The sequence below is a fragment of the Rhineura floridana genome, chromosome 10 (assembly GCF_030035675.1).
Source record: "Rhineura floridana isolate rRhiFlo1 chromosome 10, rRhiFlo1.hap2, whole genome shotgun sequence".
NCBI lineage: Eukaryota > Metazoa > Chordata > Lepidosauria > Squamata > Rhineuridae > Rhineura > Rhineura floridana.
In genome coordinates this window covers 81,214,880-81,239,572 of record NC_084489.1, presented here as the reverse complement: position 1 = coordinate 81,239,572, position 24,693 = coordinate 81,214,880, and the positions used below count along the sequence as shown (strand labels likewise).

The 24,693-nt window shown below is 40.4% G+C and overlaps 1 protein-coding gene across 1 annotated transcript in view; it reads left to right on the top strand.

The window, feature by feature from the left end:
* Positions 1-6,215: 6,215 nt before the first annotated feature.
* LOC133364830 (sodium channel protein type 5 subunit alpha-like) overlaps positions 6,216-24,693 on the top strand; it is a 66,489-nt gene continuing 48,011 nt past the window's right edge. Inside the window, exons 1-8 of the mRNA XM_061585693.1 lie at positions 6,216-6,458; positions 7,683-7,797; positions 8,813-8,924; positions 10,475-10,603; positions 15,210-15,301; positions 19,675-19,914; positions 21,214-21,277; positions 22,758-22,899. Coding sequence (XP_061441677.1) covers positions 6,216-6,458; positions 7,683-7,797; positions 8,813-8,924; positions 10,475-10,603; positions 15,210-15,301; positions 19,675-19,914; positions 21,214-21,277; positions 22,758-22,899 — 1,137 coding nt within the window. The remainder of the gene's footprint in view (positions 6,459-7,682; positions 7,798-8,812; positions 8,925-10,474; positions 10,604-15,209; positions 15,302-19,674; positions 19,915-21,213; positions 21,278-22,757; positions 22,900-24,693) is intronic.

Genomic DNA, 24,693 nt, shown 5'->3' with positions numbered 1-24,693 from the left:
ACTTTTTTGAACTACAACTCCCATCAGCCCAATCCAGTGGCCATGCTGGCTGGGGCTGATGGGAGTTGTAGTTCAAAAAAGTAACTTTTCCAAGCTCTGCTCTTGGGCTAAAAAAGGTTCCCACTCCTGCTGTGGTGTATCCAGAGGATTCCTTTGCAGTGTTTGGTGGTGAGGATGAGAAGTGTGCAGAAGCCTATTTCCACATCCCTAACTGCAGCTGGTATAGCACAGTGGGGAGGAGAGCCTGGCTGGGAGTCCAGAGTCTGTGAGTTCAAATCCCTGCTTGTGTCTCCTGGTGTCAAGGGCCAGTTAATGATCACCCCACAGTGAGTGGCTCAGGGGTTACATGCCCTGCCACCTGTGCAGCCGTGGGCAAGCTGCATATGGCAAATGTCCCATTCCTGGGCAAGATCCTGGAACAAGTGGTTGCTGGCCAGCTCCAGACACTCTTGGATGAAACCAATTATCTAGATCCATTTCAGTCGGGTTCCAGGCCAGGTTTTGGCACAGAGACAGCCTTGGTCGCCCTGTATGATGACCTTTGTCGGGAGAGAGACAGGGGGAGTGTGACTCTGTTGATTCTCCTTGATCTCTCAGCGGCTTTTGATACCATCAACCATGGTATCCTTTTGGGGAGACTCGCTGATTTGGGAGTTGGCGGTACTGCCTGGCAGTGGTTCCGCTCCTATTTGGCGGGCCGTCTCCAGAAGGTAGTGCTTGGGGAACATTGCTCGGCACCCTGGGCTCTCCAATATGGGGTTCCGCAGGGGTCAGTTCTGTCCCCCATGCTTTTTAATATCTATATGAAGCCGCTGGGTGCGGTCATCAGGAGTTTTGGGGTGCGCTGCCATCAATATGCTGATGACACGCAACTCTACTCTCCTTTTCATCTTTCTCAGGTGAGGCTGTCGATATGCTGAACCGATGCCTGACTGCGACAATGGAATGGATGAGAGCTAATAAACTGAGGCTCAATCCAGACAAGACTGAGGTGCTGTTAGTGGGTGCTTCTCCTGACCGGATGGTGGATGTTCAACCTGTTCTGGATGGGGTTGCACTCCCCCTGAAGGAGCAGGTTCGTAGCTTGGGAGTTCTTTTAGAACCATCCCTGTCACTTGAGGCTCAGGTAGCCTCGGTGGCACGGAATGCTTTTTACCAACTTCGGTTGGTGGCCCAGCTACGCCCCTATCTGGATAGAAAGAATCTCGCTTCGGTTGTCCATGCTCTGGTAACCTCGAAGTTAGATTACTGCAATGCGCTCTACGTGGGGCTGCCTTTGAAGATGGTCCGGAAACTGCAGCTTGTACAAAATGCAGCGGCCAAATGCAGCGGCCAGATTGATAACAGGGACTAGGCGTTCCAATCATATAACACTGATCCTGGCTCGCTTGCATTGGCTGCCTATATGTTTCCAGGCCAGGTTCAAAGTGCTGGTTTTAACCTATAAAGCCTTATATGGCGCGCCCACAATACCTGGTGGAACGCCTCCCCCGATATGAACCCACCCGTACACTACGCTCTACATCGAAGACCCTCCTCCGGGTACCTACTCATAGAGAAGCTTGGAGGGTGACAACAAGAAAAAGGGCCTTCTCAGTGGTGGCCTCCGAATTATGGAACAATCTCCCTGATGAGGTACGCCTGGTGCCAACATTACTATCGTTTCGGCGCCAGGTTAAAACTTTCCTCTTTTCCCAGGCATTTTAGCATTTTAGTATGTGTTGAAAACTGTCTTGATTCTTCTGGGTATTTTATAATTTTAAAGTTTTTTTAAAAAAGTTTTAAATTTGTTTATATGTGACCTATTGTATTTTTATGTTTGAATGTTGTGCACTGCCCAGAGAGCTTCGGCTATGGGGCGGTATAGAAATTTAATAAATAAATAAATAGTCCCAAGGAGCCCAGTTGCCCCCCAGCTGGCAGTTGCGGACAAGGAAGGGGCTGGCTTGTGCAGCTGTGGCAAGCTGAGTAGGTCCTAGCTAGCTGGGGAGGACTAGCCTCAGAGGAAGGCAATGGTAAACCTCATCTGAAAATAACGCTTACCATGAAATCCCTATTCATAGGGTCGCCATAAGTCGGGATCGGCTTGAAGGCAGGCCATTTCCATTTTTTTTCAACTGCAGGATTAGGGCACAAATGTTTTCTGCTTTACTAATATGCATTCATGGTCTTGCTTGACTAGAAAATACCAGCACCATTGCCTTCATGAGTGGAACTTCCATGTAACACTTATGAACCAGGTGTACTCAGCAAACAAAGATGCAACATGAACCATTCTGCCCTGCAGACCTGGGCACAGATCAGGGGTGGGGGAACTTTTTCAGACTGAGGGACACGTTCCCATCTGGGCAACTTTCTGAGGGCCACATGCAGGTGATAGGCAGGGCCAGAGGCAAAAATGGGCTGAATGTCAAGTTTTCCTTTGTACAGTGGTACACATTCTCTCACTCCCTTCCCTCTATTCTTTAATGTATTTTAAATACGTTTTAATGTTTTGGTCTTTCTAATTTATTTTATTGTTGTTATATATTTGTATTTTATATTTTGTGATTGTTGATTTATTGTATCATTTTATGTTGTACACCGCCCAGGGAGCCTTTGGCTAAGGGCGGTTTATAAATAAAATAAAATAAATAAATAAAAATAAAATAAATATTCTCCATCTAGACAAGCAAGAAGTTCAGAGTTCAGAGCAAGAAGCCAGAGTTCAAGAACCCATTTCAGCCAGGCAAAAGCACTCGAGCAGGGCATAGAGGGGTGTGGCCTGGGAAGATGGAGTGTGGCTGAGGAGGGGGTGAGACCTGGAACATTTGGCCCCCACGCCCAAAGTTCCCTATCCCTCTCGCAAAGGGAGGAAGTCCCCAGGATATATTAAATGACACCTTCACCTGTCCATCCAGCCTTTAGCTGCTCATGACACATGCTCTTCTACAGCTTCCATAGGTGATTCCATTAACTTATCCAGCTCCTAGTACAGAGTACAGAGGCTACTCACGCTCTGTGTGAGATTAGCTTACACACAAAGAATCCTGTTTGGTCCTTCTACGGGATGCTCAAAAGGCTCCCATTCCAGGTTGGATCCAGGTACGTTGTCAAATGGCTGACTGAAGGCAGAAGCTAGGGTAAGAGCTCTTTTGATTGTAAACCTGGGGTCAGAGTCCATTTCATTTCTAATTTTTTTTGTAAGCACTTAGCAACTTTAGAAAGAAGTTGATTTACTTCTTTAGAATACTTTAGAAAGTATTTAAAGAAATGAATGACAAAAATGATTTGTTTATTTATTTATTTATTTGGAACATTTGTGTAGCACTCTCCAGCCAAACAATTCCTGAGGTGGTTTACAAATAAAGATCTAAAAAATAAAATCTTTTTACAACAAATAGCATAAGATAATAAAAACCAGCAAATCAACCTGAAGGTGAGTTCTATTGAACTCAGTAGGGCTTACTTCTGAGTAGACATGCCTAGGATCACACCGTAAAATGATCTTTGGCTGGTTCTGAAGACATATTTTCATGATCATGACTGTAGGTTGGTTTGAATTGTTGTTCAGGCTATGGTCTAAAGGCACATAAGGCAAGCTCCCTGGGTCAGGTCTGGTCAGTGCCTGGATGGGAGACTGCCTGGGAACCATATGTAAGCCGCCTTGGGTTTCTATCATGAAAAGAAAGGCGGGGTATAAATGTAATAAATAAATAAATAATGTATTTTAAACTGCTGTAACCCACCCTGGGACCTCAGGGTGAATCATAATCATATCAGAAGCATCAAGAGATCCTTCCTGGGGAGGGAATTCCATCTGTGGGGTACCACCACAGACAGCCCTCTCCCTGCTCATCTAAGTTGATGTGGCACCCACAGATGGGTGATCTACAGAATTTGCTGTTTCATGGTATGGTGATGCCCATCAGCTTAGATGGCTTTCAAAGGGGGTTAGGCAAATTCATGGAGGATATGGTCATCATTAGTACAAGTCATGTACTAACAGTGGGACAACAGTGGGAGATGGATCTTGCCCTCATGAGCTGCTTTCGGGCTTCCCAGAAGCATCTGGTTGGCCACTGTGGGAATCTGGATGCTTTTGTTTGATCTAACAAAGCTTTTTTATATTCTTAAACAGGAGAGCCTCTGTAGATTATCTTCAACACACAGGCAGGTTGATGTGGGTACAGGTGTGTATAACATAATCTAACCTCCTGTATATTTTGGAAAGTTATTTGCTGATCTGTTCACTCTGCATTTGAACAACTCTTACGATATCGTAACCAATTTTGCACAACAGTTCCTGAGATCAAGGAGCAGGTTTTTCATTTGTGTTTGAATACAGTTGGATGCTATTATGAATCAAAATGACAGGCTGAACATTTCAAAACTGCACTGGTTTTAACCACTGATTTCAAAACTGCACTTTTCCCCCTGTTTCTTAGAATTCCCAAGCAACACTTGGTATGAGGCTGCTAGCATATATTCTAATAATATATCAAATATTGTCTAAATGGGGCTCGTCACATTAGACAAAAAGGCACACTAAGATTCTCAGGCTGCCTAATTGTGCACCAAATATTAAATGTCTATACCTGTGCAGCACCTTTGCGGAGACTCAGAACAAAATAACATAGTTGTGAATCTGGTTAGATTTAAAAAAAATAAAAATTGTGCCCCTCTTATGCTGGGCATGCTTTGACAGAAGCACCATGGCTGCTATTGAGCTGTTAACAGACAAGTGCTTGCAACATTTGGCAACAGGTACCGAGGAGCAATTATAGTATTCCCTCTGTGCTCTGTGCAGGAGTGCTATAAATGCATACATAATTCAAAGCTAGCTTTTCCTTGCCCCCACCTCCATATCATTTATCTTGAACAATGAGAACAGAAGTAAATCTCAAAAGATTTCTTTTGTTGTATTTGAAAGAGGATATATTCAGGGCTGATGCTGTCTTCAATTGAAAAAAAAAATCAAAACAATGTGCCAAGGAAACCCACATTCTGAATTCAGAGAAACAACATTCTGTAACTTGGTGGATTTTCTAGAAAAGTAAAAAAATGATGTGCTTGTGAGGAAGGGGAGGGTAACATTTCTCAAATCTCCTCCATTCATTGATTTTTTGTTTCCTGATCTACAGCTGCTTTGATACAATTTTTTTTAAATAGTTCTTTCCCCTGGGAATTTGGATACCAGCCAATTAGAAATCACATAGTGAACATGATGTCATGGTTAGCTTTCAATCCATGACAATATTACAAAGCCAACTGAGAATGAGGACAAGCTTCCTGGACCAGTATAATCCTGGAATCCAGAGGTATACTGCCTCTGAAGAGAGAGGTTCTACTTACGAGCTCTTGATAGAGCTAACTGGACTTTAACCACTTTTTAAAGCCATCTAAGCCACTGGTGAGAGCCAGTGTGGTGTAGTGGTTAAGGTGTTGGACTACAACCTGGGAGACCAGGGTTCGAATCCCCACACAGCCATGAAACTCACTGGGTGACCTTGGGCCAGTCACTGCCTCTCAGCCTCATGAAAACCCTATTCATAGGGTTGCCATAAGTTGGAATCGACTTGAAGGCAGTACATTTGCATTTTAAGCCACTGGCATTACTATATCTTGTGGTAGGGAATCTCATAAGTTACAGCATAATCCTATGCATGTGTCCCACTCTGTTCAATGGGGCTTATTTTCAGCTAAGAGTGCACAGTGGTTGAACCACAATTGTTCATTTTGTGGAGAAGTACCTCTTTTTATCTGTACTGTAATCTGTGTAATTGAACCACAGGCAATTGAATTGTTATTGGTTGAGACCATCTGGGATCTTGCGAGAATACTCCTGGAATATGAAAGTTCATTTGCAAGGCCATTTCTCTCTCTCTTATCTTTTTACTTATAATGGGAAACATCTGTAGTCTGAATTCCCATATATGATGAATAATATTCAAGGTTTTCCTTCTAACAATGGGAGGTTGCTTTTGTTATGTTAAATTGTAACTGAATGTGCATTTAAGAGAAATGATTTCTTCCTATGTCACATGAACAACATTAAACCACTTTTTATATGTTTAGGATTTGAGTTGGTGGTCTTATCTAGTCATTTCTTGCCTTGCTTTTCCTGTCAAAGTGTTCAGAGAGCATCTTGCACCTGTGTGGCCAATCACACTGATATAGCTTCACAGTGAATTTACCAAGAAGGAGGAATTTCTGCTTACGAGAGGGATGCAAAGATGGCTGACTTGACATTGTTGGGGGCTAACAATTTCCGTCGTTTCACTCCTGAATCATTGGTTGCCATTGAGAAACACATTGCAGCCAAGAAAGCATGCAAAGACCAGTCCCCTGCAGAGAAGCCCCGCCCTCAGCTTGACCTACAAGCATTTCAGAAGCTGCCTGCCCTATATGGAAACCCTCCTCCAGAGGTGATTGGAGAACCCCTTGAGGATCTTGATCCCTACTATCATGATCATGAGGTGAAGCAATTTTTATTTAGGCTAGTAGGGTTCAGTAATATAATGAGACAGAAAACAACTGTATTGTTGATTGTACTTATTTGAAAGAGGCAAGGGGTAGTGTTCAATGCTACTCTTACACAGAGTAGATCTATTGAAATTGTTGTTGTTTGAATATACATCCCACCCTTCCTCCCAAAATGACATAGAAATGACTATAGGTTCATTATTTTCAATGTGTCTACTATGAGGACTTAGTTGAATACAACCCAAGTGATAGACAGTAGGAAAGTGGAGAGTTTTATAAATTTTAAATGCTCGTAAAGCTTCATTAGTCTTATTTTCTTAGATTACTAGTGCAGGGTTGAGAAGACTTAAATTGCAGAATCTAACTTTACTGGAGAGAGACTAGGGCGGTGTACACATCATTAATTTAAAGCGGAAACACACAGACTGCCAAGAATCCTGGGAACTGTAGTTTACACCTCACAGAGCTACAATTCCCAGAACTATAAACAAATTACAAGTCCAGGTATCTGTGGGGGAGAGGGGCAGAAATGTGCCTAAAATGTGCTTTAAATCTGTGATGTGTATGCAGCTCCCTATTGGCTGACAGGATTATGACATCATGATTTAGCTTCTCCAGCTACTGCTGATCAATCTACAGCGACTCCTTTGGGTTTTCATTCTCTTTCCTGCCTTTTTTTATAGCTTTGTCTGCTGTCAGATATGAGCACCCCCCCCCAAACCCTATCAGGCCTTTTAAGATGAGCAAGTCAAACGCTTTTAGATGAGAGGAAGATAAAGGGCTCTATTCCTCCAGCAGCTGTTACTGACCTGGGTTTTCATGGTCTCATTCTTGCTGCTCCTGATCAATCTCCTGTCACTTTTTTGTAGTGGTGTAGTGGTTAAGGTGTTGGACTATGACCTGGGAGACCAGGGTTCGAATCCCCACACAGCCCTGAAGCTCACTGGGTGGCCTTGAGCCAGTCACTGCCTCTCAGCCTCAGAGGGAGGCAATGGTAACCCCCCTCTGAATATCGCTTACCATGAAAACCCTATTCATAGGGTCGCCATAAGTCGGAATCGACTTGAAGGCTGTCCATTTCGATTTACCCAAAAAACAAACAAACAAAAAATCTAGCAAAGTCAGTACTCTTAATTGATATACTTAGGAGCAGAGTGCACTATGTGATATTATCATCAAGTGTCATATAACAGTGTCAATGTATTTCCCCCTCACAGACATTTATGGTGTTGAACAAAGGCAAAGCCATCTTCCGATTTACAGCCACACGTGCTTTGTACATCTTTAGCCCTTTTCATCGCATAAGACGAATGATAATTAAAGTTTTGATACATTCATATCCTTTATGTTAAGAAGAACCCTGCTGAGTCAGCATCCTGTCTCCAGCAATGGCCACCTAGTCAGTTGCCTCTGGGAAACCCACAAGCTAAGCATGAGAGCAACAGTCCTCTCCTGCTGTTTGCCCCTCGGCAACTCATATTCACATGTACGCTGCCTCTGACCCAGAGCGTGGAAAAGTTACTTTTTTGAACTACAACTCCCATCAGCCCCAGCCAGCATGGCCACTGGATTGGGCTGATGGGAGTTGTAGTTCAAAAAAAGTAACTTTTCTAAGCTCTGCACCTTGGAAGATCCATTTAGCTAACATGGCTACTGACCAATCATGGACCAATCCTCCCGTAATTTATCTCTTTTAAAGCCTCCTCAGCCGGTGGATCTCCACATCATAGAGCAATGGATTGCATTAAGGGAGGGGTAACCACGGTGGTGCTCTCCAGATTTTTTGGTCTCCCATCAGCCCCAGGCAGCATAGTCGATGATCAGGAATGATAGGAATTGTAGTCCAAAATGCCTGGCGGACACCATGGCGATTACCCCTTCATTCAAGTAATATTTTTTTGGTTGGGTTTTGTGTGTGTAAATAATTCCTTTTTTGTTGTTGTTGTTCATGTTAAATTTATGGTTGAGTGATCTTGAGTTCTAGTATTATGGGAAAGGGAGACATATATTGTAATACAGAAAGAGAGATTCATGAGGTGGCTCAGCATCTGGAATACACGTAACTTCCTCATAGGGCAATCTTCCCCAACATGGTGCATTCCAGATGATTTAGACTACGACTCCCATAATCTCCAGCCACTGGCCACAGTGGCCACATCTGGAGTTTATACCTTGGGGAAAGCTGTGCATCACTTTTATGAATCTAATTGTTTTATGTGGACAATATTAGCACCTTATAAGTGGGCGACATTACCTCAAAAGAGGGGGGGGTACATTTGAAGCTCAGAATCCACAGCAAGTTCAAGTGTAAAGTTTGCAAATCGTCATTTTCCTTAACTCCTGCTACTTACATTGTTCACTATGTTTATCATGGTCACTATATTCACTAATTGTGTCTTCATGGCTATTTCTGATGTGCAGACAAACAGCAGCGAGACTTCCTCAACGAAGTATGTTGAGTAAGTACCTTTGGTGACATTATTTATTGTTCCCTCCGTTTCTACTATATTCTCCTAATATAGTGTCTAAAACTGCAGAGCACGCTGTGGGACAACGTGCCCAGTGTAAGGATTGATTAATCTGCTCCTCGGGTGAGTTTATTTCAAGCTCAGATGCCTTTATTTAGGAACTATGACAAGCAGCCATTTACCATGATGGGCAGAATGCAACCACAGCAAGAGCTGGCTTTCCTTAGTGTTCAGCATCCACCCATGCAATGCGGAGAGTTATGCTTGTTAGCAAAGTTACTTAAATAATGCAGACAGAGTCCAGATAGAAAAGTTCTGCTAACACTTTACTGAGCAAATTGAACAAAAACAATGTATAATTTGAGGAGAAAGCAACAGAGAGGTTTTGTTTTTCTTAGGTCAGGCCTTGTACATAACAGGGACTGGGAGACATATAGCCAAACATACAGGGGGAATAGTCCCTCAGAACTACACAGTCAATCAGAGCACATCGTACCTCAGTGAATATCATAATGCTTTGCCTGGTTGCTAAGCAACACCTCCAACCGTTCCTCTCTTGGTTAGTTGACTTTAACGCTAACAGAATTAACCCTTAAGTTACAAACTGAATGATCCCTGCTGTTGCACTTCCAGCAATGCTATGACCTCATTTCCTCATGATGTGAAGTTGCTTTATACTGCATCAGATTATTAATTTCATTTATCAGACCATCTAGCCTAGCTTTGGCAGCAGCTCCCCCAAATATTTTCCTGCAAAGCTACATATGACCCTCTTAAACAGAGATCCCAAGGATCAAACCTGGGCCTTTCAGCATGCAAAGTGCATACTCTACCACTGACCTACTAGGTCTCATCAAATGCAGATGAAAAAATTCCCCTCAGTGGCTTGTACTGAGATAAGTTTGGGAAATGATGACCCATATTACTATTTACCAGGGTCACCATAAGTCAGAATCAACTTGAAGGCAGTACATACATACACATAGGGCAGACATCTGATTAATCTATCTTTAGTTGTTAATTTTATATCAGCCAACAACTTGAATTGGGATTCAGCAGATCTTACAGTTCTGACTTAAGCTCTCTGGTAATTAATACTGCGTGGATAGCAACTTCAACATAATAAGTTGAATATAAAATCCTGAAAATGCAAGAGATTTCAAATGCACTAGGAATAGAGAACAGAGAGGTGTATCCAATGGGAAGTCATAGTCAGAATTCCCTCTTCTCTATTCCTGATGAGCTTGCTATCACTTTTTTGGGTAGCCGGAAAATTGGCTTACTGTGTATGACTTGTTAAGTACAATCTTTTTCTATAGAAAACTATTATTCCATCTACTTAGTCCCTCATAACGTCTTGAGACAGAACATGACCAAATTTCAACCACATGAAAGAGTCCTTTCCATTAATCTTTGGGGAATTGGTACCTTGGCATAGATTTAAAACTGAAAGCATCAGGGTGAGCTCGACGAATATACTTTATGACTGTTACCTTGCTTTCTGTGTTGACCTTGGTTCTCTGGATACTTTCATTCCCCAGGTATACTTTCACGGCCATTTACTCTTTTGAATGTCTAATCAAGATATTGGCAAGAGGTTTCTGCTTGAATGAATTCACCTTCCTTCGAGACCCATGGAACTGGCTGGATTTCAGTGTTATTGTGATGGCGTAAGTAGCAATGTTCGTTTTTGATAAGCTTGCAATTAAAGAATAGTTGGTTTCATTAATTTCTTCTCAAAAATTTAACTGCAGTTGACTAAAAAGGGCATTTAATTTTTGAAATATAATATGCATTTATCCCCGTTCCTTATTTAGGGTACTTAATGTTAATCTTAACTCTGAATACTGAGTTTAATAGAGATTTGGGTTAAAATCTGCCCCCCCCCACAAAAAGTACCTATAAAGGCTAATATACGACATGAGAGGAAAAAGAGAAAGTAGCTGTCGATGATATCGCCAGTGGATGCTTTCCATTCCTCAATACTTCACAGTAGCTATTGTAGGCAGCTTGTTGCCCTAAAGATTTTTTGTACTTCTGGAAATCTCGGGATTTCCCCAACCACTGGAAATGTTATTCATCTGTTTTTTTGGCCTAATGTTTTTCAATGCATTGTCCACACACTTTCCAGAATATCTTTGCAGCCATAACGTTTAGAAACTTGCTGGATCCTCAGGAAATTGAATTCTGTGGGCACATCCATATGACTGTATTATCTGCAATGTTATTGCTTTGTGTCCTCATTCATTCACCATCATCCATATGACGTTGTAAGCTAGTATGGATTTCGCATTCACAAATCCGCATTAGAAATACTACCAAAAAGCCAATATGTTTTCCTAAACCGATAATCAATCACATTAACGTCCGTGCACTCGGACGCAATGCCACAGACTTTCCTGCAGTAGGTGGTTTATGGGCGTTCCTCCATCATATGGAAAGCCCCCTGTCTCCTTTCCACCCAATAGCACATTCACAAACCTGCACATGTGTGGGAATTTAAAAAAAGGTATATGTTTCTGTGCTCTTCCTAAAAAGCGTGCAAAAAGAAAAAGACCATTATGGACCAATCACTGAAAAGGGGTGGACTTAGGGGAGTGGCTAATGCTAAAGCAATTTAGACCAAAAAAAAGCCCACATGTATGGATGCTTGATAATTAGGTTTTCACAATAATCAAACCACAAACAGGACATGTATGGATCTCGAGGCCACCAACCAAATATGGAAAATGTGGATTTTGCGGTTAGATATGGATGGGCCCTATGTCTATTGCCACGTTCTGCACTCTCTGTATTGTGCCTGGTCTCTGTCCATTCAATGTCTGAACCAAAAGGACAGTATTTTGGCAGCCTAGTCTTTAAACAGCACTAATACAACATTAATGGTAAATGGCCCCTAATAGAGGATTGCAGCTCCCTGGAGAAATTGTGTGTCTACTTCCCATCCTGTTTGGGAAGCAGCAGGCAGAAAGCTAATCTAATCAACCAGTCCACTTTCCTCTGCAGATAAAGAGGGATACTTGCTGGGGGGTATTAACTCACATGTTGTTTGAGATGATGAGTGGCCATTTCACCACATATTTTATCACAGTTGGCTGTAAAATGTGTGGACAAATTATCCTGCTCCTCCTGACTTGGTGTAATGATACAGATGATCAAACTACCCTGTGGTATGGATGGGCAAATCTGTCAATTTTGGTTGTTCATTTTTCCAATCCTGACTTTAGTTCTCCACATTTCCAAATCTGTTTGTGATTTTTTTTTAAAGTCCTCATAAAAATGCATTAGCATTTTAGTTTAATTTTTTCCTAATAAAACACTTTGTATGCAGATTTGACAAATATACACATTTTTTTTCAATTTTCCTGAATATAATGCATTTTATATGCTATTTTCACTAATATATTTATTCTTACACACACCTGCATGCACGTTATGCACATATGCTTTTATGTGCACATTACTTGGCTTGAGAACTGCCTTGCAAAAGTTGGAGAAGAGTGAATTTAGTAGGATGGCTATGTTTCAGTTCACATATTGTTTTGGAAAGTACAAATTTGGAAGGTTTGCCTTTAAATGGTCACTGAATTGAATTTGTCTCCCATCCCTACTGTGGGATGAGCTTTTTCTCACTGTAGGATAATTTGGGTTGTCTGAAGAGTCTGAATAGAAGGCCAAGAGCAGGTGCTTACTTTACCTCTTGCTCAGGAGGGGTGAAGGAGACACATCCACACTTTTATTTTAGGTTCCACCTGTTTTATTTTCATGCCCATTTGAAGCCCACACCTCTCCTAAGGTTGTCACTTGCCACCATTTACTGCTGTGGTTTCTGGACCTTAAACAGTGACATGGTGGGTAGAAATTCAAGATACTGGATTTTTTCCCCAGAGCTGCATCTTTGGGCTGGGAAAAAGTTTCATATTCTGAATTTCTGTTTGTGGTGCCATAATATTGTAGTTCAAGCCCAGCTCTGCTGAGCAAAATAAAATGGAGCACTCTTACAGGCCACGTGCAATTTAGAGGCCTCCGTCTGAAGTAAGAGGTCACAATCTTCTTACAGGCCTCAACCAGGAGAAAAATTGAAGTTCTGACCCTGGTTAATACCAAGACAGAAGACTGTCCAGGAAATGTCCTGAAGTCTTTGGAGGGCGAGTGGGACAGAAATGTGAAAAATATGTCCATGAAAGTGGCAAAATTCCTTCATAAGCCCTGAGGTAAAAGGCCACAATCTACTTCCATGTGCCTCAGCCTGAGGTAAAACTGAGCCAGACTAAAGCCCAGATGGAAAACTGCCTAGGAACTGTCCTGAGCTCTTTAGAAGAATGGTGGGACAGAACTTTGAAAAATGCATAAGTAAAATAGCAACATGCAATTATAGACTGAGATAAAGGCTATCTCCAGGCCTCACCCTGAAGTAAAACCAAACTTCTAGATTGATACCTAGATGGAAGATTGCCTAGATTCCGTCTCTTGAAGAAGGTGGTGGTGGTAGAGTAGAAAATGAAAAATAAATAAATGCAACAGGCTACATTGCTTTATAGGCCTCAGACTGATTGAAGTAAGAGTCCCTCTGAAGGTTCATGTAATGATTCTTTGCAAACATTTAGCAGTAATGAGACTGGCCTTGGGTAGGCCAAGACTAATTTTTCCTACCTCTCTTCCCACCTTATTCTCACCTCCAAACAGATTATTATTAATATTTAAATTTACAAAGGGATTCTTCCTCCTTCCTGACCCTCATAGTAGAGATTTTAAGTCAGTATACAGTCAATCAATTTATTATAGTCAATAGACCAGAAATAAAACACAATAAACACAAAATTAAGACACAGTAAATAAAAACAGGAAAATCATACAGTACTCTCAATAAAAGGATAAACATTCAAATGACTAAGACAATAGCAGTCATATAAACTGCAGTAATCCTCACAAGTAAACCTTGCAATTTCAGGTAGTAAGTTGTTCTCTTGTTGTCACTGCTATTGATAGAAATGTAGCATCTGTCAATTACACCTTGATGTTTTGTCTTCCATTAAATATCTGAGGTAAAACTGAACTGACCTTCCTGGTAAATTGGCCAATAATTGACCAGTCGTAGGCTGCAAGACCCCAGCATAAAACTTGCAAAACAGAAGGACATGTTCAATAGATTCTACCTCCTGATTATGTACAAGGGCATGCCCTTGAGGGAAGGGGGGTGACTGCAAACCTGCCACATCACATTTGAGAGGAAGACCATTAAATCTGGTCAAAGTAAAAGCTCTGCAATATTTAGTTACATACAAGTTCTCAGGGTAAGCAGGTAAATGAAAAGGACCGGCATACAAGATATCGAAGAGCAAGGTGAACAGGATATATGTGAGCAAGCCATAAGATCTGGAAAGACAATATCCCAAAGTCTTTGTTTTATTGATGCAAGTGCATTGTCATAACCCATTTGAAGGAGGAAAAGGGGTGACAGTCCAATACAAACAGCTTTTGAGGCAACATGTTTTGTCCAGCAACTATGGTAAGTATTCCCTGATAAGTGTGCTAGCAGCCCTGTTGCCATTTTGAAAAACAAAGAACTTGAGTCAAAGTTTTAAGGCTGCCAGCCAAGTTCTAATCTCAAGTAGACACTGTGTATATAGCTCCTGTACTTTAAGTCTGCACACAACTCCTGTTAAACTGAAATTCAGTTCCCTTGCCTTAGCCACTCTGGTTTTCTTTTCTGAACAGGCAGTAAGAACTTAATGCCTTCCTTGCCAGTGTCACAGTTGGCATTAGACGTCAGAGGGCCTTCACTGGCCTCCCTGCCAGCTCCCTAGAGGCCATTTTAGTGGTGGGCAGCCACAGTGCCACTTCTGAATGGGAACAAAGCTCAACTCCTATCTGTAGTGGCCACCTACCATGTTTGTTTAGCCCAAATGCAAAGCCCCCAGCCTACACAGCTATAGGTCTACCCAACCTATACATCTATATGCTGGGGCACATATTTTGGATAAATTAAGATGGCGGATAGCCACTGCCAATGGGAGCCAGCTTCATTCCCATTCAAGAACAGCTCTGCTGCCCACTCACCACTAAAATGGCCTTCCAGGGTTTCATCTCGGGTGGTGTGTGGAGATATGGCTGGGTTAGGCCGGTGAGGGGGCCTTCTGAGCCCTTGTGCCTGACCTGACCAATATTGCTATAACCCCCTCCAAAGTTGTGTTCTTACAAGCCAGCAACATAGCTGAGCACCCACCACTCACCCATGGCATGCATATGTCACATTTTCACATTTTGATTTTACAGAATTTTGGGAGAGTTTACTGACATAGGCAGCGTTTCAGTTCTTCGGATGTTCCGGGTGCTGAGAGCTTTAAAAACTGTTTCCATTATTCCAGGTATGAAAATCATTGAATGATTTCTGACAGCTATAAGGTTGCACGTGCCCTTGTAAATTTCAAGTCTACGGTCACTGGCACATCAGATGCATTTACTGCAGCAGTCTCTATCAGACAATGTCATGTGGTATTTGTCTGTCTTTCATCTTTTGGGGACATATCCTTGCTAACATTTTCTACTGTGAGTTGGTAGAGTTGTCATTTTTTAGGCTAGAGCCCCACCCTACCCCTTGATCTCTAGAAGTGCATCCCTGAATGGGGGACAATGCATCTTGAGTCTGGTGCATATGTGTTAATGTGCAGACATGAGCACTAAGGCGCCACCAGGGCTTGCACAGCGTGTCATTTCACATATTGCAGTTGGTGACATTTATTTTGAACGTAATGTTACAAAGAATAGTTATGCTTACCTAGTATATCCTTAAGGAAAAGAAAAACTCTCTTTACTTTTAAATTAGTACAGCAAGAGAGGCTTGTTGAGAGTAAATGAATGTTGCATATAGGAAGCAATGTACAATACTGGGGGACAAAACTGGATGTGCAGTGATCGTTTGTATGATGACAGGTATATTATATGTTCACACCTATGTTTATCTGTGAAATACTGGAAGATTAATTGGGATGGGCTCCTTCTGGGAGGAAGGCGGGATATAAAGTTGAAAAAAAAAGATATGCAGATACATACTGCAGTGAAATCATGTACTCTGTATTGTGCTGGAAGCTGCTTGCCAAACCCAAGATGCTTCCAGACAGGGGCTTAATTTGCAAATGGGTTGTTTGCAACATTTTTTTGTTTTATTTTTTACTCGTCGGTTTTCCTGGAAAGAGAAAATCTGGAAAAAATTGAGGGGGGGGAATATAAGCTTGCCAACAACATCCTGCGGATGCTGCAAAACCCCCAGAATGCATTAGGAGCACCAATTTTACAGTAAACACTCATCTAGAAGCATCTTCTATGTGCAACAATGCATGAGGGATTGCTAGTAGGGATGGAAAGATATGTCACTTTTGGCCCTCTCCATTTCCAATTTTTCCAATCTTAAATTCAGTTCAGCAGCAATTTATGATTTTTTAAAAAACAAAATTCTTATGAAAGTTCTTCAGCATTTTCCTGAAAATTTCTCCTACTAAACACATTTTTGTATGCAGTCTTGACTAATGTATACATTTTTGCAAGCAATTTCCCCAAATATAATGCATTTTTGTATGTTATTTTCACTAATATATTCTTTTTTATGCACACTTTCCCCCTAATATATGCATTTTTGTAAACATTGGTTGGTTGGAGAACTGTATTGCAATATTTGGATAAGTATGACTTTCAAAGGATGACCATGTTTTGGTTGTCATATTGTTTCAGAAAGTGAAAATTTGATAAATTTGGCTTTAAGTGCAAACCAAATCAAATTTCTCCCCCATCCTTGATCCTGAGTTGGGGGAAGAAACCTGAAACTTTTAGGAGAAAAAAAATCTTGTGTTTTTGTGTTTACCCCTCTTCACAACAGCCTGATGAGGTGGGAAATAACTTATTTTGAAAATGCCCCTCTAACCTTGTTTTGAAAACTTCCAAGGACAGAAATCTCACAGGTTAACTTTCCTAGGCAGTTGAACTCCTTTCATCATTTGGAAGTTTTTCCTGAAATGTTAGCTAGCTGCACCACCTGTGGCTTATATAATTTGCTGCATGTCCTGTTGTAGGATGTGATTAGGGTTAGCCATTGTTCATTTTACATCCTTTGCTGCCCATTTATGGATCATACATGCTCTGTTAAAATATCAGGCCCAATACTTACAAATCTGAATACTGTATAAGGCTGCCACCAAGAATGAACAGATTTCCTCTGTACCTTCTGTCTGTTATTTTATTTATTATATAAAGAACCTAAAGGGGAGTAGAAAAAGAGGAAGGCCAAACAAGAGATGGATTGATTTCATAAAGGAAGCCACAGACCTGAACTTACAAGATCTGAACAGGGTGGTTCATGACAGATGCTCTTGGAGATCACTGATTCATAGGGTCGCCATAAGTCATAATCGACTTGAAGGCACATAACAACAACAAGAACGCAGACAGTTCACTTTAAGTATTCCACGATAGGTCACTTCCAGCTTACCTTTGAGAATTCCTAAAATTAATTTCAGAATTGTACATACACAGCTTGACATAGTTTTCACTTACTAATGAATGTGCATTTATTAAGTGTTAGGAGACGGGTGGGGGAAAGGGGAGGGAACCCAAAATGCTTGAAAGTTGTTTTATTATAACAAAAGCCCAATGCGTTTCAGCCACTCAGTGATCTGGCCTTTGTCAGGGGCTGTAAACAAAATCATAAGAACACACAACATTAATGTACATAAATTTCATACAGCATAAAACCATATATACACAATCTATAAAAACATTTTTTACTTACATGAACTAGTCTAAAATATTCTTTTCTAGCAAATCTGCTGAAAATGATAAATGACCACAAAGAAGAATTCACTGAGTGTGCTCATATATATACACAACCCCAGGTGCCTAAATGCAGGTGTAACAAGGAATTACATACAACTGAGGAAATTGAGATTCACAGGACAGGAAGAAATTCTATCCGCTCATTGAGACCATTAGGGGTCAGCGTTTTTAGTTCCAAAATCCAAGCTATTTCTCTCCTGGCTTTTGTCCACACTTTTTTTTTCTAAAACCCAAAATTTTAAGTCAGCAAAAGGAATAATGACATCTTGTAAAATGCTCCACCCAAGGGAGCCCCAGATCTCTTATTTCTGATGTTGCTAATATGTTCCCTTATACATTTCTTGACATTTCTTGATGTTTGGCCTATGTAAAATTTATGGCAACTGCACTGAATTCCATAAATGACATTGTCAGTGTTACACAAGGAAAATTGATTCAAAGTGTATTGTTTATGACTGACAGGGTTAACAAACTCTGTCATCTTACATGTAAATCTACAGTAGGCACAATGTCCACAGGGATGATGACCCTTAGGTGCATTTGTGCCCAGTATGGAGTTAGGGTGATTGTTGTCCCTAAATTCACTTCTGATCAAAATATCCTTCAAGTTCTTAGTTCTTTTAAAGGAAATCATAGGTTTCTCGTGACCACCAGGAATATGACATATTGGGTGTCCCCCCCTTTTTTCCCTTTTGCTTTTGGATGCTTGCCACCTTCTGCTGTTGCATTTATTAAGTGTAACATATACACGTATTGATTAAATCAGCAGAAAGAATAATCTTAATCGAATTTATTAATTTAGGGGGTAATCCAAGCCTTGGCTGGGGCAACAGCACGGCTTGATGAATGAAAGCTGAAAAGCATGGCAAACTGTGGGTTCGCAGCAATCTGAATGATATCCAGAGTTCAAAAATGGAAGGATGGCAATTTGTTAATGCATATTAAGAAATTTTGGTCCTCAGTAAGAAAATTCAGTAAGCATCCCTAAATGGCCACATTTAATATGGCAAATTATGGGCAGTGTAGTCATTCATCCCATTGGGACAAACAAGGTCATGAACAAACTTTTTGCTGCCCGTGCCATCCTGGGCATCTAATCACATTGCTTAATAATTTCAATTTTTACATACAGAGTTGTAAACAGCACACTAATGCCTAAGGATCACTCACTCCCCTCCATAGCAATTTCAGCTTTCACACCAAATCTGTATTTGTTTGTTTATTTATTAACAACTAGCAGTCTTGTACCCAGTGTTGCTCAGGAATTCTAGGAAACAAAAAAACCCACAGTACAGTTCTGAAATCAGTGGGTGAAATCATTGGAGTTTTGAAAACTTCAGTCCGCCATCTTGATTCAAAATGGTGTGTCCAATTGTATCCAAATATAGATGTAAACCTGTTCCTTGATCTCAGGAACTGTCATGCAAAATTTGGTTTCAATATCTTAAAAGGTGTCCACATGGGCATAGTGAACAGTCAGCTTTCCAAAATATAGACTACTAAATAATGATTGAACAACATTCGGTGCATGTCAGCATATAAGCCATCTTTCAGACAATAAACATGCACGTTAACATGCATTCTGTTTCTACCGGTACCAGCAGCCTTTCTGATTTAGTTCAAGGGTTTGGGAGGGTATTTTTGAAAAGCATTCTTGCTCTTACTTTTTCCTGCCTGCAGAACCCTCATTGTTCCCTCTGAACTGACTGAAATTTGCTCAGTCCGATAGTTCTGCCTTCCCCCAAGCTGTATCCCTAATAGGTTTGCTTTCTATTGAGAGCTACCAAAAAGTAGTTCATCACAGATATGAACGGGTGGCAACACTAACTCTAGGCCCATTTGGGTGCTCAGAATTGTTCTGTAGGCATTTTGATTTTGGAATTTATATGTCATCCATTCCCCCCCCCCTCTGCAGGTCTAAAGGTCATTGTAGGGGCCCTTATCCAGTCTGTTAAGAAACTTGCAGATGTTATGATCCTAACTGTTTTCTGCCTGAGTGTCTTTGCCCTCATTGGCCTGCAACTCTTTAAGGGACACTTGAGACATAAGTGTGTCAAGAACTACACAGAATTTATCAACCAGAGCAAATCCAATGAAGCATCTTTTCTAGGTGAACAGAACTTGACTTCATTTGACGATTTTATCAACAAAACAGGTAAAACCTCTCCTCTGCTCTTTGCAGAATAATGGATTTCTTGCACCTTTTGTCTCTAGATGTCCAGTTGGTCCTAGCAAACAAGGCACAAATGTCTGCCACACCATATTGTTACTCATAAGAATATAGTAAGTTACAGTAAGTTGTAGTAAGTTACAGCTATCAGACGTGTGTCCAGCAGCTTTTCTTTGAAGCCTTATTGGAAGTATTTTCAAGTATATTTCCAGGAATGGTGCAATTGTAACTGAAACAAAATATTCATTCTTTAGCGACATAATTCCCAGGAGGTCTTTCTTCTTACTGGAAAGAACCATAACTGTGAAGTAGTTCTGTACCCTGCTGGACTTATTACTCTGCAATTCATTGGCAGCAGCTTTACAGAGCAAACATATATTCAGAAGTAAGTTTCCTGTGGGTATAGGATTGGAGCCTTACTCATAGATGATGAGAATCTCATAGATTTCAAAATAAGGATATCATGGAAAGTTTGTTTGTTTATTATCTTTTCATGCCTGTTTGCTCATAAGATTTATTTATTTATTTATTGCATTTATATGCCGCCCCATAGCCAAAGCTCTCTGGGCGGTTTACAACAATTAAAATATATTGTTTATCTTCAAGAATAGTGCTGTAGAATCCTTCTGAAAATTAGCTTTGAATATAATATGAAACCATGGTTTGTTTTAATAGCTGTGTTTGGATGTAGCACTACCATGTTCCCTCCTCTTCAGTGGCTGCAAGGAAGAGATTAGAAGCATTTGCAACTCACTGGGTTTGTCATTATTTCCAACTCAATACAAACTGTAGTTATTCTTAACTGTGGTTTCTCCAGACACACCAACTTCAAACAGTAGTTTAAGATCCAGATATAAAAAAACTCTGATCACTGGGGGAAAATGCAACAGTAAGATAACAAGAATTAACATTAGACTACCTGATACCATCCTGGTATAACTAGACCCTTGCAATATTAACAATAATGCTTAATACAATTTCCTATGTTTTTTACATTATAAGGGAGTCATGACTCAGGATGGATGAAACGCTAAACCATGGTGTAGTGTTAACTGTATGAACAGCAGAGAGCCTTAGGCTCATGCACTCCTCATTCATCTAGCACAATGTGAGGAAATGATTGGAAGCATCTGCTCCATGTTTTAAACTAATCAATTGCTCATTATGCCAGAACTGTTTGAACTATTGTTTGATAACAAGCCAGGATGATAACCATGGGTTTTGATATAACAACTGAGTGTTTTGGAACTCTACCCATATTTATCCAAATATCTTTTGTTGCAGAGAATTACATAATTAAGAATGGCACTGAAGATTTTTTATTGTGTAACAATAGTTCAGATGGTGGGTAAGTTTGCTTTCTTATCTATTGTAAGTGTACCTAATATTTATTGTTCATTCCATATATGTATTTTTAAAGAACCTTGTTTTCTTAACGTTAATATTTTGTTATTTAAATTTTTGTGCACTGTATTTTTTTCCTGATGTGTATTTTGTATTTGTGTTTAATTTTTTGTGTGAGCCGCCTTGAGGGCCTTTTGGCCAAAAGGCGGCATAGAAATAGAATAAATAAATAATAATAAATAATATTTTTTTCCTGCTTATTTATCCCCCCCCCTTTCCCCAGCTATGGCCCACATTCTCATATTATGTTCATATTATGGATTTTAAGTCACCGCAGTGAAATCTTGCTCATCATTTTTGTGTGATCAACATTGTGCAAGTGTCCCCCTGTGGTGAGATCGAAGATTTACCATTCTGTAGATATAGCAGTTCGAAGCGGATGCTCTATTGCAGAGGCAGGGAATAATTTCCACCCCGAGGGCCACATTCCATTGTGGGCAACCTTCTGGGGGCCTCATGCCAGAGCTGGGTGGGGCCAGAGGCAAAAGTGTGTGAAGCAACAAATGCAGATTTTATCTTTGTACAGTAAGCTAGTTTCTACACTAGGGTTGCCAGGTTCAGGGCCTGAGACTGATCCTGTATCTCTAGGAGAAGAGAAAGTCAGCCAAGTGCAGGTGTTTTTGCAACCCTGTAATGGGAAAAACCACAAGGTGACATTCTCCCTTCCCCTGCACAACCCACTGAGGGGTGTCTGGCCCCATCTCTTTATAGTTTTAGGCAGTTGTTATTTATTAAACTTGTTAGACGCTTGTTACCCAAAGGTATCCAAGCGACCTACATTAAAAACATAATTAAAGATACAGAAGACCTCTTGGTTGCCAGGCCCAGCCTCAGGCCCTGAACCTGGCAACCCTATTCCACTCTCTCTCTCTCTCTCTCTCTCTCTCTCTCCTCCATCCAGGGAAGCAAGAGGGATTATCTGAGTTCAAGGACACATTCTAGCCAGGCAAAAATACTCAAGGAGGATGTAAAGCAGGGACGTTAGTGGGTGTGACTGGGAAGGGGGTTTAGCTTGAGGAGATCCCAAGGGCTACATAGGAAGACATGGAGAGCCACATTCAGCCCCCGGGCCTGAGGTTTCCCACCCTTGCTCTATTGAATACAGGAACCATGTTTTTAATAGAAAAATCTCCATATGTTTTCTGGTGGCTCCATATATTGGTAACTATCTTAATAGTTTTTAAGATGTTTTTAAAGCTTTTTTTAATTAAAAATGTTTTTAAAGATGTTTTGTTTTGTTTTTAAACATGTTTTCTTTTAATATATTTTAAAGTCTGTTTTTAAAATGTTTTAGAGTGTTTTTAGTGTTTTGTTTGCTACCCTGGGCTCCTTCTAGGAGGAAGGGCAGGATATAAATTTAATAAATAAATAAAATACTTACATTTTGGAAACTTTTATCACTTAAAAAAAAATATAATTTGTAGCTCCTGTCCGCCGAAATACGTATGTCTGAAAGTTGGAAATAATCCTGACTTTGGCTTCACAAGTTTTGATACTTTTGGCTGGGCCTTTCTTTCCTTGTTCCGCCTCATGACTCAGGATTACTGGGAGCGCCTGTATCAACAGGTATGAAGATTCACTTCTGCCTCTTCTGAAAACAAATGCCATACTTTGTGCTGCATGAAGAAGTACTTTCTTTTGTCTGTCCGGAATCTTCCAACATTCAGCTTCATTGGATGTCCAATGAGAAAGGGAGAAAGATTAGCTTATTTATTATTTCGGTCAAAGACCAGCAAAAAAGGGAGAAAGTATTATGAGAGAGGGAGAATTTTTTTTCTCTATTCACTTTCTCCATGCCATGCATAATTTTATACATTTCTATCATGTCACCTCTTATTAGGGTTGCCAGGTCTCTGATTTTTGCCCGGAGACTTTCGATTTTTGTGGTCCTCTCTGGGTGAGTCACCTTAATCTCCAGACTCTCAGCTTTTGTTTTTTAAAAAAAGTTTCTAGGTGGTTTGGTTCAACAGATATACACTGAAACATCAGCCCCCCACAACGCCTTTAAATGAGCTCATAATTGGCTGCTCTAACCCCACTCTTTCAAGTTTGTAGCCAATAAGTGAAGTCAGGGTTGTGATTGACAAGGCAGTACCTAGACCCCATTGCAAGGCTAGAAAACTGTTGTTTTTTCCTGCTTATCTGAAAATCTAATAAATTGAGCAAATATAGAGCTTTCAGTCTTTTTCTCTCTTGTGTGCAGGAGTCAAATAAGTTCAAATTTTCCTGAGCTGTTGAAGAGGGCAGTGTTTTGAAAACCTTCCCAAAATGAAGCTTTAATCCTATGCTCGCTTTTCTGGGAGTAGAGCTGCAATGCTAATCCCACATACCCAGAGTAAACCTCATTGAATTCAATAGGACTTACTTTTGAGTAGGCATGGTTAGGATTCACTAGAAAAGACAATAATGCTGGGAAAAACAGAAGGGAGTAGAAAAAGAGGAAGACCAAACAAGAGATGGGTTGATTCCATAAAGGAAGCCACAGACCTGAACTTACAAGATCCGAACAGGGTGGTTCATGACAGATGCTATTGGAAGTCGCTGATTTCATAGGGTTGCCATAAGTTGTGATTGACCTGAAGGCACATAACAACAACTATGGTTAGGATTGTGCTGTAAATTAATGGTACTTTTGAGTGAACATAGCAAAAGATTGTGTTTGTGTTGTAAATCTTTCTCTCTCTCTCCAATCCTATTTTTAAAGCAATTAAGCAGGGCTTACCTAGGTATCACTGCTTTTATTATATAGGAAACTAATACTGATTTTATTTTGTTTTTAAAAAATGTTCTGCAGTGACCAACAGGTTTTGACAAAAAGTACTATATAGGGTGTATATATTTTTACATCTCCAGTGTGTGTGTGTATATGGAGTCTTTCCAACAACCCTGTGAGGTAGAGTTGCCAACTGGATACCAAGGCAGCTCACAATAAGAAATAAATCCCTTTAAAATCCAATAAACGTAAAAACAAGTATAAAGCCATTGTAAAACAGCAATGAATGATCTCCCTGTTATCTTTTTGGCGCCAGGTCAAGACTTTCCTCTTCTCCCAGGCATAATAGCATGTGTTTTTAAATTTTTAAATTGTTGTAAATTTTTTTAAATTGTGTTTTTAAATTGTTTTTGCATTTTAAAATTTGTATATTTGTTTTTATTGTTTTTAATTGCTGTAAACTGCCCAAAGAGCTTCGGCTATGGGGCAGTATATAAATGTAATAAATAGGTAGATAGATAGATAGATAGATAGATAGATAGACAGACAGACAGACAGACAGACAGACAGACAGACAGACAGACAGACAGATAGATAGATAGACAGATAGATAGATAGATAGATAGATAGATAGATAGATAGATAGA